At 55.6% G+C, this 13700-nt stretch overlaps 1 protein-coding gene across 1 annotated transcript; it reads left to right on the forward strand.

The window, feature by feature from the left end:
• Window positions 1-3676: 3676 nt before the first annotated feature.
• On the forward strand, window positions 3677-12303 carry ZSCAN10 (zinc finger and SCAN domain containing 10). Its single transcript, XM_058570218.1, has 6 exons — window positions 3677-3948; window positions 7944-8410; window positions 8645-8912; window positions 9120-9184; window positions 9365-9422; window positions 9966-12303. Exons 2-6 carry the CDS (start codon window positions 8015-8017, stop codon window positions 11525-11527), a joined length of 2349 nt encoding a protein of 782 aa, XP_058426201.1. The 5' UTR covers window positions 3677-3948; window positions 7944-8014; the 3' UTR covers window positions 11528-12303.
• The last annotated feature ends 1397 nt before the right edge of the window (window positions 12304-13700 follow it).

Genomic DNA, 13700 nt, shown 5'->3' on the forward strand with positions numbered 1-13700 from the left:
CTGTCACCAGATGGGCCTTTCCTCAGACGTGCCTCCACTAGGGTGAGCAAGCAAGAGAGGAGAGAGGGTGCAACCCAGTCTCAGAAGTGACACCCCGTCATTACCACTGGTTCTGATTGTTAGAAGCAATCACTAAACTCAGCTGACACTCAAGGGGAGTGGATTACACAGTGGTGTGATTAACAAGAGGCAGGGATCACTGGAGGCCGGGAGGGAATGGAGTGAGAAGAGGCCCCCTAGGTGGGAGCCCTGGCAGAATGCTGGTATTTAATGGTCAGGTAAAGAAAGAGAAGTTGGGGGCCAGCCCCATGGCTTAGCGGTTAAGTGTGCGTGCTCCGCTACTGGCAGCCTGGGTTCAGATCCCAGGCACGCTTGTCCGGCCATGCTGAGGCGGTGTCCCACATACAGCAACTAGAAGGATGTAGAACTATGACATACACCTATCTACTGGGGCTTTGGGGAGAAAAAGGGAGGAAAAAGGAGGAAGATTGGCAGCAGATGTTAGCTTAGGGCCGGTCTTCCTCAGCAAAAAAAAAAAAAGAGAGAGAAGTTGGTGAAGAAGAATGAGAGGAGACAACTGGAGAAGTAGAGAAAGAAAGAAAGCAAGAAAATACAAGTGTGTGAGTCCCAGAAGCCAAGAGAGTTCTCAGGAAGAGAAGCCTGGACAGAAGCAGTCTCCCCATGGAGACTGAAATTTAAGGATGAAAAGGAACTAGCAAAGCAGGGGTGGGAAGGAAAGCATCCATCCCAGTCGGGGCAGGGAGGTGGGGTCAGAGAGGGGTGTTCAGGAATTGAAAGGTGGTGACTGGATCATGGCAGGCAAAGGAAAAGAGGGCAGAAGATGAAATCCGTGGTAGGAAGGGGCTGTGGGTGGGTCCTCAGGTGAGCTGTCTGGATTTAGTTCTAAGGGCAAGGGAAGCCACGGAAGAGCTTTGAGCAGCAGAGTGAAAGGATTCAATTAAATAATTTGCTGAAGTCACACAGACAGCAGCAAATGGCAAAGCTGAGACTGCAGCTTGGGCCATTGAGGCAAAGGCTGGCTCCTGCCAATGGGAGAAGATGAGAAACTTGGGGGACAGCAAATTTACAGACGCTGAAGAAGACTGAGACGGACACAAGGAAAAGAACCCCTCGTGTTCTCATCAAAATCCCCAAAGCTTCTGTACCAGGGCTGGTCCTTAGTGAGGGGTCTGGCTGTGTCACAAACACCCTGCAGTTACTCCTTCAAGACTGCAGCTGCCAGATGAAAATGCCAGAGTTACGGCTGCAGGAAAAGACGCTACTAACGCAGTTTAGAGACACGCACTTAAACGGCTGGATTAACAGAGGGTAGTCAAGGGATCATGGCACTTTTAGTAGTAATTCTTTCCTGAGCCGGAGAAGGATTCTCCCTTTGCTTCGAATTATTGTAAATGGAGGAATCCTATGGAAACTGAATATACAGGAAAAGTCGTTTCTCTTTTGCAACCTCTGAAGAGATGAGAGGAAAGATGAAGACCACATCAGTTAGTATTTTCAGGTGCTTTTGTTGACCTGGATGATACTAGACGTAAAATTTTTTTCACATTTAATAAATAAATGGTAATTTGGGGTTTGGTTAGTATTTTTTGTTTTTTGTTTTAGACACCAATCACTTCCAAAAAAAAAAAAATCTAAGGTAACAACTGGAATAGTTTGTGTGCATTTTCCAGATAATTTTAGGAGATATTGAAATATACCCCAAATAGGTAGATTTATATTAAAAGTCCTTTGGGGACGTGTTTATCGCTTACTAAATGGAGGTAAGTAACAATGCAGCAACTTCACAAGAATTTTCGTCTATTAGTGGATAACACTCTGGGAGAGAGGAGTGTATTTTCAGCCATCAGGAAGAATGTGAAGGGACTCATGTTCATTAACCCCTTTTTTTCTGCAAAGTAATTTGAGTTAGTAGAAGAAGTCAAAAGGAGTCCCTGCTTCCGTGACCCAGTCCTGCCCAGACTGTAGGCCTCACGGGGGCAGCACTTGTCCGTTCCATTCAGTGCTGCGTCCCTGGGGTCACACACACCGCGGAAGCGAATATTTTCCGAATGAATGAATGAATGAATGGTGCTCGCAAGCGGCGGGCCAGGAGCAGGGATATTAAGCGAAGTCCACACCTGGGCAGAGGTTTAGGGATGACGGAGGCCAAAAGCTGGTGTCGGTCTTGTCTCACTCCAGGCACCTGCCTTTCTGCCTGGAGGCTATTTCTGGTGGTTGGGTCAAGCTTGTCTCTGCTTTTCTGACATATTTCCAGGAAAAGTGTGCGCCGCAGTCGGAGGCCCTGGAAGTCCGCGTTAACAGCGAACACCAAGCCCTTCCGCTGTGCCCCCAGCCAGCTCCCCCAACTCACACTCCGGCCGCTGCAGGCCCGAGGCCCCGAGCCCCCAGGTTGCCTCTTTACCCGGAGAGGCTGCGTTCCCGCAGTTCTTTCACATCACCTCCGTACGAAGGTGCTGGACCCACTGGGGAGGGCTCGCTGCTCGCGGTTCAGCCGCCCCCACCCGCAGGGCTCAGACTCGACCGTGTCCTCGAAGGCCACAGCCATGGGGGCGCAAGTCAGTCCTGGGGGCAGGGGCAGGGGCAGCAGTGCGAGGGGCGGGTGGGACCCCGGGTCTGGGTGTGCAGGAGGCGCCTCCGACCGGCTTCGCCCCGGCCCCGCCCAGGGGCGGCCGTAGCAGCCCGGCGGGAGGACGCCGCCCGAGTCCAAACCCGAATCTTGCCGCGGCGAGTCCGCGCTGTGGAGCGCCGGGTGCCGGGTGCGCAGCGGACTTCGGAGGGCGGCGGGCCCCGTGGGCTGCTCCTCAGCCGTTTCCGTCCTGACTTGTGCCAGGCGCCGGGCCGGGCGCGGAGGATGCGGAGCAGACAAGGGAAACACCATGTCCGCAGGGAGCTTGTGGTCCAGCGAGGCTCACGCTAGACAGTTAAAGGAACAGGATAAGCCCAGGTGCTGTCAAATGCAGGAAGACAACGACCCGGCAGAGGAGTCAGAGCTAGCGCGGGGTCTGGCCCCGACGGGCCCGGGCCGAGGGGCGGCCAGCCCCGAGCCTCTGGACACCGAGCAGGTGGCCCCGGGTCCCCGGGACAGGTGATGCCGTGGGGGGTGCCCACGGTCCCTGAACGCGCAGGGGGGCACCGCGGACTCCCCCGAGGAAAGCGCCCTACAGGCTGCGGCCACGGGCCCGACCCAAAAAGGCCCGTTAGGGCAAGGGGAAAGGCTTGCCTGGAGTTGGAGTAGGGCTCATGGCCAGTGGTGAGGTCACTTCCCCTCTTGGGAGCCCCTGCCTCATCATTGGTAGAGCTGGGACAAAAGCCACCTGGCAGGATTCTTGGGAGGACTTTAGGTGGCACAGTTGATGGCACCCTCTCTTCTCTCACCACATGGTACTGTACTGTTTCCTTCTGAACATCCACCACTGTTTGCTCATGCATGGGGCCTGTGAGCCCCAGGAGGTCAGCGCCTGTTCCTCCAGTTTACCTCTCTGTCCTCAGCACCTACCGCTGCCTGCACACAGCAAGCACTTGGCAAAGATGTGTCGTGTGAATGGATTGCCTAGCAAAGAGCCCGGCACACACCAGACATTTTAAAAAGTACAGGGTGACAGAACCCTCAGAGGCACAGGGCCAGCCCTGAGTAGGAGGAGTCGGCTCTTACCTGGGGGGTAGTTAGACTCTGAGACACAGTCCTGGGTTGGAATCTGGATCAGCCACTTTCTTTCTCTGGCCCCGCCCTCTTACCACCTGGCTCCCAAACTGGGAGGTTAAGGGTTAACTCTGGGAAGCCCCCTCTTCACCTGGATGGGACTGGGGCAGGGAACTTCCTGTTCCACTTTCCCGGAGTTCTTCCCCAGGCTGGCTGAGGCTGACTCTGGCCCTGGGGCCCTCAGAGAACCCCCAGCATCTCTGCCTCTGGAGTGGGGACCCGGAGAGGTGAGTCGCAGGGAGGCCTGGGGTGCAGGCTGCCAGGACAGACATAGGGGTTCACAGCAGCTTGGAGAAATAAGGGGGGCTGCAGGCCTCAGCAGTGGGATAGGGGACTAGGTGGCTGGAAGAAAGTCTTGAGAGGATGTGGGTGGACCCTGCTGGGAAGCCCAGTGCCAGCCAACTTGGTGGACCTGTGACTATGGGGGCATCAGGGAGGCTCGCGGGACTTCCTGTGACATGGGCTTGCTGGACTCACTGGGGAGGGGAAAGCGGGCTCCACGTGCCTCCAGTGGACTGATGGCCTCATGGACTCAGCCCAGCACCAGGAGGGGAGCCGGGCCAACAAAGACAAGCCGACCAGGCTCCTGCCAACTGTGTCCCTGGAGAAAGGGAGAGTTCCTGGCTGAGGACCTGGCTCTGGGCTCTCCTATTGCCTGGGCGGGTCTCGTGGCAGCATCCCCACCCCGGGCTAGCCCAGTGTTGGCCTCCCCGGTTCTCTGGGCTCCAGATTAAGCTGGTCAAATATTGGATGGTGGCTGAAGAGCCTGCCCCAACCCAATCCAGCCCACCCCACCCCCAAAGATGTGCATATTAACAGAGCTTTTGTCCTGGAGACCTGGGGGGAGGGAGAGACTCTAAGGCCAACTTCCCTTGAATCCCACCTCTTTCAAACCTTTTGGTGAGACCTCGCCTGGAGGTCCCAGCAACCTGTGTGTCTAGGTCTGAGGGGTGGAATTTGGAAGCCCCTAATTTTTTCTGATTCATGCTGTGATATTCTGGCTAAAACGAGGCAAATCGCCCACAGCAGGAGGGAAATTGGGTCCTTTTCTGTTTCTGAGCTTTTGCACTGTGCTCAAGATCAGCATTCTTACTTTAAAGCAAATCCTGGCTCCTGGTGTGACCTTGAGCAAGTCACCCATTCTCACAGGGCCGCTCTTTGCACGTGTCAAATGGAGAAGTTATAATTTACCGCATAGGCTGGAGTAGGCTTCAGTGACCCAAAGCAGAGAGCGCGTGCAGACAGGCACTTGGGCCCCGCGGCCCTCATTCCAGAGTCCCTGATTACGCGTGATGGGGTCTCTCACTATTTGCTCTTGCTGCCAAAACGCAACGAAACAAAAACCTGTTTTCTTGAACATTTATCAAAGACCTTTTCTGCACCAGACATTTTTGTGTGCATTCCTCAATAATTACAACTGCGAGGTGGCCATTACCATTCCCGTTTTGTTATTTCTACTAACAAGCAGTGAAGTCACTTCAAGCGCTGGATGAACAGCTAGCGAATAAGACCCAGTTCCTATTCGCAGGCCAAGAGGAGAAATACACTCAACCATGATTGTGGCACAGCGTGTCATTGGACAGGGAGAGACAGGTGGCGGGTGCATTGTGGAGTCCCAGAAGAGGGGCGCCAGTGGGTAGAAGGAGCCCCACGTAGGGTCAGATGCCAAAGTGCAGGAAAGAACTGAGATTGGACAGGCTGTGGGGAGAGGCAGGGAAAGTGCTGAAGGGAGGAGGGGGAAAGGTGGGGAGATTCTGGGGGGGGGGAGACTGGAGAGAAGCAGGAAGGTGGGGGAGGGGAGGGAAGCTGGGAAGATGCAGGAGGGAGGTGGGGGAGGTGGGCAGGTGGGCAGGATGTAGGCCTGGGTCTTTGTCTAAGCATCGCATCCCTCTCCTTCTCTGGGGTGGGAAGAGCTAGGGCCAGGCTTAAAATGCAGCTTTCTGGGGCTGGCCTGGTGGCATAGTGGTTAAATTGGCACACCCAGGGTTCGCAGGTTCGTATCCTGGACGTGGACCTACACCACTCATCAGCCATGCTGTGGCGGCAACCCACATACAAAATAGAGGAAGATTGGTACAGATGTTAGCCCGGGGCCAATCTTCCTCACCAAAACCAAAACCAAACCAAACAAACAATCCAGCTTTCCTCTGTTCTTCTATCACATCACACCTCACAGGTTCAGAGAACCCTTGGGCCCTCAGCCCGGATCTCTACAGGGGCTCCACAAACTGTCCAAAGCTCTCCACCAGGCTGACTTCTCCCTGGCTCCATTGCCAAGGCTGGGTTACTGTCTCTGGCAAATGTCTGCACCTGTGTAAAATGGGTCACTGACAGGACCAGCTGTTAGCTGTGGTCATTTGTGTTATTGTGCACGGACGCACACCCACCTTATGCTGTCCCCCAGGTTCGGGGCACTGCTCTCCTCCCTTCCGGTGGTGGGAAGTGATGCAGGAGGCTTTCTTCCCATCTCCCTGCCTGGGATGTCCATGGGGTGGGGGTGGGGGGGCAGGTCTGGGAGAAGCTCATTGTAGCCCTGAGGCAGGAGAGCAGGGAGGGCAGAAAGATGTTAAAACTTGGGTTTCCGGATCCATAAAATAATTCCTGCCCAAATTAAAATATAAAAGTGCCTCAAAGTTTTGCAACAAAAGTATGGTCCTGTTCAGAAAAATGTCTGGGTTTGTGCTGAAGGACTGAATTAAGTCCCCTGTGGGTGGGGCTGAACTTGGGGCAGCTCCCCATTGCTGGCTCTGGGCCACCCCCCAAAAGGAAGGCGGAGCCCCTCAGAGCCATTGGGGTGAGAGAAGTGGGGTGGACTCAGGAGGAGGGGTGGGGGAGGTTGTCAGTCCCATGGAACCAGTGCCCTCTAGTGGCAAGTTAGAAACATTGACTTTTTATTGCTAGCCAGTCTCACAGGATTGGGATGGATATCTCCCAGACTGGTAGACCAAGGCAGAATCCACAGTTAAATAAAAAAAAAAAAAAAAAAAAAAAATTAAGAAAGAAAGGAAAATGACTGCCTCTCCCACCCATCACCTAGCTCCCAATGGCGCACCCACTAGAGGCCTCTGAAGTGGGCGAGGCCAGCTTTGGCGTGCCGTGGGGACACATGTGTCACAAAGCTCTGCAAGCTGTGAGCCTCAGTCTCTCATCTGGAGACCCACCCCAGCTCCCTGGCTCATCCTGGCCTCAGTCCCCGGGAATGGAACCTAGGGAGGTGAGGGGATTGGAACACCAAGTGGGAGCTCAGCCCTGCACTGGTCAGATGAGTGGCCTCGGCCTTGGCTGCTGGGAGCCACCTCCAGAGCCATAAAGTGAGGGGCAGGGTGTCTGGTCAAGGAGATGTCACATGCATGAACTCCCCCACCCAACCCCTTATCTTTAAAATTCTCAAACTTCCAGAGAAGTTGAAAGAACAATGCAATGATTCATCTCCCAGAATCAACGATTGCAGTAATTTTGGTACATTTGCCTGTCGGTCCATAAATATTGCTGAACCCTCCTACCCTGTCACTTCCAAACCCTTCAACACCTTCTAAGAATGAAGGCATTTCCTACATACCACAAATCTGGAATACCAGCTCAGAAATTAACAGTCGTCTCCATTATCATCTAGTGCCCCATTCGTATTCAAACTTCCCCAACTGACTCCAGAATATCTTTTTTAAAAAAAAATCAGGATCCAGTCAAGTTTCATGCATTTGGCTGTATTGGCTGTTAGTCTCCCCTAGAGCAATGCGCCCCCTACCGGCACTTATTCTTTATAACGTAGACTGAAGAACCTGCCTGGGTGTTTCTGGGAATGTCCCGTCTTCTGGTTTGTGTGACTGTTTCCTGGAGGGATCGTTTGACTTGTTCTTGTTCCCTGTAATGCCCTTTGAACTGGCAGTTGGGTCTAAAGGCTGGATTGGATTGCAATAGAACATTTTTGGCAGGGACCTGTCTTTGGTGTTGCCATGTGCCACCCGGAGGTACGACATCAAGAGGCAGGGAAAGCCAGAGTGTCTTCTCAGGGATGCCGACTTTGATCACTGGGGTAAAGTGATGCAAAGTTCTAAATGCTGCAGGAGAAGACGATAACACAGGACTGTTGTTTTCTCTGCCTTTTGGTGTGTTGGTTAGGCTGAGGCCTGGGGCTGTGCTGCCCTCTGACCCACTGCACATGACCAGTGTGAGAAACGATTTTTCTGGAGGCCACATCTTTAGGCATTTCTTAATACCACAGGTGTGAGAGCAGAGAGGGAGAGAGACCCGAGAGTGGGAGCAGCTGCTGTGAGGCATCCCCCAAAGTGAAGTATGCTTGCAGAACCTGTCCTGGCTGCGTGGGAGCAGGAGCAGCTCGGAGCCGTCAAACTGGAGGAGGAGGAGGCCACCGGCCAGGAGGGCCCCAGGCGGCCAGAGGCCAGGCACCGGCCTGAGGTGGCTCACCAGCTCTTCAGATGCTTCCAGTATCAGGAGGATATGGGGCCGAGGGCGTCCCTGAACCGGCTCCGGGAGCTCTGCAGCCACTGGCTGCGGCCCGAGCTGCACACCAAGAAGCAGATCCTGGAGCTGCTGGTGCTGGAGCAGTTCCTGAGCGTGCTGCCCCCACACCTCCTGGCCCGGCTCCAGGGCCAGCAGCTCAGGGATGGCGAGGAGGTGGTGCTGCTGCTGGAGGGTGTCCAGACAGAGTCCAGCAATGTGGGGCCACTGGTAAGAGGGTGGTGGGCCAGGCGGGCCGGGCAGCAGGGTGAGAAGACAGGGACTTCATTGCCCCATTAAGAAATCACTGAAAACTCCACTTTCCTCCCTCCACCGAGTCCTTCTTAACCTCCTAACTCCTTCCCTGTCTGATTTGCACCTTTCCTCTGTTCCATTTCCCTTGGGAGTCAGTAGGAAATGGATTATTGCCCTGTCTGTCGCCTAACATGAATGTGTTTTGAACAGGATTTTAGTTTTAATTCTGGCAAGAACTGTCCCCGTGCAGACATCACCTTGGAGGAACATGGGGGCCCTTCCCAGGTCTCCAGCCACAGCCCCAAAGGAGAAGTGCCCACAGAAGGGGCTCCAGCCCTGGAGCCATCGAAGGAACTCCCACCATCTCAGCCAGGACCCTCCAAGCCTGCTGAGCTGGGGCCCTGGAGACATTCCCCAAGTTCAAAGCAGACCCAGAGCCCAGGTCCCAAGAAGACATTCCAGGCCCTGCAAGATAGCGGTGAGGAGCTGGTGCCCAAGTAAAGTGGGAGCTGAGAGGCTGAGTGCATGAGGGCAGGGCAGCAGTGGGCAGTCTCCCTAGTTGACAGGGATGGAAGAGAGCCAAGATATCTCTCCCAGGCCCCGGCAATGGGTGCATGGCCTCGTAGCCACATGATAGGTAAGGCTGGCTTCTAACAGCTCTTTCTTCCTCCCCCAATGCTGTCAGCCCCCCAGGGTCCCCTGCTGTGGCTGGAGGAGAACTCCCGAGATCAGGAGCTGGCAGCTGTGCTGGTGAGCTGGACTGGTCCCTTTACTCCAGGTTGTCCTCATGCCCTGGAACGTTCTCTGCCTCTGTAGTTTTAGCAAATCCATGTCTTCCTTAATTTAAACCTTGAAAGCTCTTCATCCCCCTCAGTTCCCAGAGCCCCGTTCCTCACTCACTGAGGGTCTCTGCCCCTCCTTTTGTTACAGGAGTGCCTGACATTTGAAGACGTCCCAGCAAAGAAATCTTGGCCCATGCACCCTCTGGGTAAGAGGCCCTTCCTGGGCTTACCACCACTGAAGGCTCTTTTTTGTGTTTTGGGCGTGGTCTCTGAAGCTCCAGACCCTACCTGACTTTTTGGCCTCTTTGGCTAAAAATGGGCTATTTTGATGAGGTCTTATGTACACATTTTTAGAAGCTCATTGTGTCTGGTCTAATAACCAACGCTGCTAACTTTGAGCTTTTAAAATAAGTGGTCATGGGGTGCTTGCTAGTGGGTGTGGGGTTTCCCTCTGGGGGAATGAGAGGTCGGGCAGTAGATAGTGGTGACACAACATTGGTAGATAGTCGTTGCACAACATTGTGAAAGTACCTGATGGATCTGAACTGTACACTTTAAATCGGTTACAGTGGAAAATTTTATTATTTGTTTTGTTATTGTGTTATTTTTTTTTAATCCTCACCCTCTGCCCACCCAGCGGCTTTGGAGAATCCTGGGTTTCTTTCCGATTCCAGACAATGCAGTTCCGGCAGTTCCTAGGAGCCCCTCGGAACAGGCCTGATCGTCCCTGTTTTCTGCTTCTTTCCCAGGATTTGGAAGCAGAACCCCAGACGAAGAGTTTAACGACGAGCCGGAAGGGGTTGCCCGACCCGCTGCCACCTCAGCAGAGTCTCGGGCAGATAGTCCCAGGGTGGTGGAAGAGCCCCATGCGCAGTCGCTCGGCCAGCGCCCGGAGGTGAATGGCAGCGGCGGAGGAGCGTCGTCTCCCAGCAAGAGTGACGTTCCGGAGGTCAAAGTGGCCGGGGAGGTCCCCAAGTCGGAGCGAGAGATGAAGGTCGTCTGCCCAGAATGCGGCGTGAGCTTCCCGGAGCTGGCCCGCCTGGAGGCGCACCAGCTGCGCTCTCACCCGGGGGCGCGGTCCTTCCCATGCCGGTGCTGTGGGAAGATCTTCGGCCGCAGCTCCATCCTCAAGCTGCACATGCGCACACACACGGACGAGCGGCCACACGCCTGCCACCTCTGCGGCCACCGCTTCCGCCAGAGGTCGCACCTGAGCAAGCACCTGCAGACGCACTCCTCCGAGCCCGCCTTCCTGTGCGCCGAGTGCGGCCAGGGCTTCCAGCGCCGGGCCAGCCTCATGCAGCACCTGCTGGCGCACGACCGGGACCAGAAGCCGCGGTGTGCCCCAGAGACCAAGACCCAAGCGCCGGAGCCAGCGGCCGTCCTGTGCTCCCACTGCGGCCAAACCTTCCAGCGCCGCTCCAGCCTCAAGCGCCACCTGCGGACCCACGCCAAGGACCAGGGCCACCAGTGTTCCGAGTGCTCTGGCAGCCTGCGCCCGATCCCTGAGCGCAGGCCCTATGTGTGCGGCGACTGCGGCAAGGCCTTCCGGCGCAGCGAGCACCTGGGGACCCACAGGCGCGTGCACACGGGCGAGCGGCCCTACTCCTGCCAGCTCTGCGGCCGCAGCTTCAGCCAGAGCTCCCAGCTGGTCTGCCACCTGCGGGTGCACACGGGCGAGAAGCCCTACGGCTGCCCGCACTGCGGGAAGCGTTTCGTGCGCCGGGCCAGCCTCGCCCGCCACCTCCTGAGCCACGGCGGCGCGAGGCCCCACCACTGCACCCAGTGCGACAAGAGCTTCAGCCAGATACAGGACCTCGCCCGCCACCAGCGCAGCCACACGGGCGAGAAGCCCTGCCGCTGCAGCCAGTGCGGTGAGGGCTTCAGCCAGAGCGCCCACCTCGCGCGCCACCAGCGCATCCACACCGGGGAGAAGCCCCACATCTGTGACACCTGCGGCCACCGCTTCCGCAACAGCTCCAACCTGGCCCGCCACCGCCGCAGCCACACCGGGGAGCGGCCCTACGGCTGCCAGACATGCGGCCGCAGCTTCAGGCGCAATGCCCACCTGCAGCGGCACCTGGCCACCCATGCAGGGACGGGGGATGCGGCGGCGAATGGGCAGGCCGAGCCCCCCCAGGAGTGTCGGGAGTGCGGCAAGAGCTTCAGCCGCAGCTGCAACCTGCTGCGGCACATGGTGGTGCACACGGGGGCCAGGCCCTACTCATGCTTACAGTGTAGCCGCAGCTTCAGCCGCAACTCCCACCTGCTGCGCCACCTGAGAACCCACGCGCGGGAGACCCTGTACTAACTGCGCCGGGTTCCCCAGGCCTGCCCTGCGCGCATCTCCCCGGCATCCTCCGCAGCCCAGGCCTGCAGCGGCTGTCCCTGTCCACCACCCCACCCCACCTCCTTCTGAGTCCACCAACCCTGCATGTTAGTTCTGCCCTTCCCCAGAGGCATCTCTTCCTGGCCTCAGGCATGTATTTCAAAATGCTCAAAGTAAAACAGCCTTCTGGAAAGTGGTCCTTCTACATTTTTAAGTTCCCTGAATACCATCTGTTACCCTCCCCACTGTGTCAGAGAGATGCCTTTCTCCTTCCCCCACCAGCACCTTGAATAACAGGTGGATGGGAGCAGGTGGGGGAGAGTCCCCCCCACCCCAGACACGCCAGCGGTGTGTGTGTGAGGGGGTGGCCATTTGTCATAACCAGCTGTGGATAAGGCCAAGGGATCTCACCCTGGAATATTTCTCCTCTGGAGTCTACCCCCAGTCTGTGCTGTCCAATATAGTATCCTCTAGCCATATGTGGCTGTTTAAATTAATTTAAATTGAATAAAATGTAAAATCCCAGATTCTGGATTCTCATGGGAAAGCGGTTGTTCTGGAACGTTGATAACTAATTCAAACTGAAAATGCTAGCAAGGGAGCGAAACCTGCCTGCCAGGGGTCGAGTTGTCACTTGGTTACCCCTACCCACACGTAATCCTCCAAACCCAGAGCTGGTTAGGCTGATGGCCCAACCGTCTTCCTTCTACCCACCTGGCAGTCTTGGCCTCCTTCCCCCTCTGGTGCACAGATTCAAAGTCACGTGACTTCTGGTAAAAACTGGAGCGAAAACAAAGCGCCCTCGCCCCCCAGCTCTAAGAACACGCACTCCTGCTTTAGTCTGTGGCTTTTCACACACAACAACATGGTGTCTGAGTTATCTGTGCCCCTCTCCCAACCTGACACACAGCTGCTCTTTAGCACATGGTTGTGGAAAGGAGTGAACTCAGCATCCAGGGCTCAAGGGGCTGAGGGAGATCAACCCCACATCTGGGGAAGGTAGAGAAGGTTCTTGGGCTCAGCTGGGTGGGAAAGCACTGAGCCTGGGCATGGTCCCCTTGTAGGGTGGGAGGAAGATTGGGGTACAGAGAGTCACCAGATGTCACAGAACAAATGAGTCCTGGAAGAGCCCAGGGAGGGAAATGTCAAGGAGGAAGGATTGGTCAAGTAAGAGATTGAGAGTGAGGAGTTGGGAGAACTCACAGCATTTAAAGGCTTTATCATTTCTTCAGCACCTACTGTGTGCCAGGGAATGTGCTGGGCTGTTGAGGGGAACACGGCCTGAAATAGGAGGGGGAGGCAGTCTTGGAGAACAGGAGGAAGGGCATCCCAGGCAGAGGGAACAACACGTGCAAAGGCCCTGAGATGAGAGGAGCTTGGCAGGCTGCTGGAGATGTTGTCCAGGAGGAGAGATCCCCAGGGCCCTGAGGATGCAGATGGGGTCTTACAGCCCAGCGGTAGAGTTTATTCACAACGGGAAGGCGGAGGATTTGGTGCAGGGAGTTCTTCCTTTTTTTTTTTTTTTCACTTTTGTGAGGAAGATTAGCCCTGAGCTGACATTTGTTGCCAATCCTCTTCTTTTTGCTGAGGAAGATTGGCTCTGGGCTAACATCCATGCCCATCTTCCTCCACTTTATATGTGGGATGCCTGCCACAGCATGGCCTAATAAGCAGTATGTAGGTCCCTGCCTGGGATCTGAACCTGCAAACCTTGGGCCACTGAAGTGAAGCGCACAAACTTAATCACTACGCCACCGGGCTGGCCCCAGAGTTCTTCCTTTTTTGTTTTTTTTGTGTGTGTGTGTGTGTGAGGAAGACTGCCCCCAAGCTAACATCCGTGCCCATCTTCCTCTATTTGGTATGTGGGATGTCACCACAGGCTTGATCAGCGGTTCATAGGTCTGCATCCAGGATCCGAGTCCGCGAACCCTGGACTGCCGAAGCGGAGCACACAAACCTAACAACTACACTACCAGGCTGGCCCCCAGAGTTCTTCCTTTTTAACAAGGAAATCACTGAGGCCTTGGCTGCTGGATGGAAATAGCTTCAGCACAGGAGGAGGGTTTCTCTGTAGGAAGAGTCAGGTGGGAGGACATAAGGGGAGGTGAGTGGAGGTGGACACAGTGTCACTTGAGAAATGAGAGAAAGGGTCTGA

This window comes from Diceros bicornis, chromosome 26 (genome assembly GCF_020826845.1).
Source record: "Diceros bicornis minor isolate mBicDic1 chromosome 26, mDicBic1.mat.cur, whole genome shotgun sequence".
Lineage (NCBI taxonomy): Eukaryota > Metazoa > Chordata > Mammalia > Perissodactyla > Rhinocerotidae > Diceros > Diceros bicornis.

Coding starts and splice junctions, on each gene's coding strand:
- ZSCAN10 (XM_058570218.1), top strand. CDS start 8,015: ATGCTTGCAGAACCTGTCCTGGCTGCGTGGGAGCAGGAGCAGCTCGGA. Junction 8,411..8,644: donor CCAGCAATGTGGGGCCACTG/GTAAGAGGGTGG, acceptor TGTTTTGAACAG/GATTTTAGTTTTAATTCTGG. Junction 9,185..9,364: donor AGGAGCTGGCAGCTGTGCTG/GTGAGCTGGACT, acceptor CTTTTGTTACAG/GAGTGCCTGACATTTGAAGA.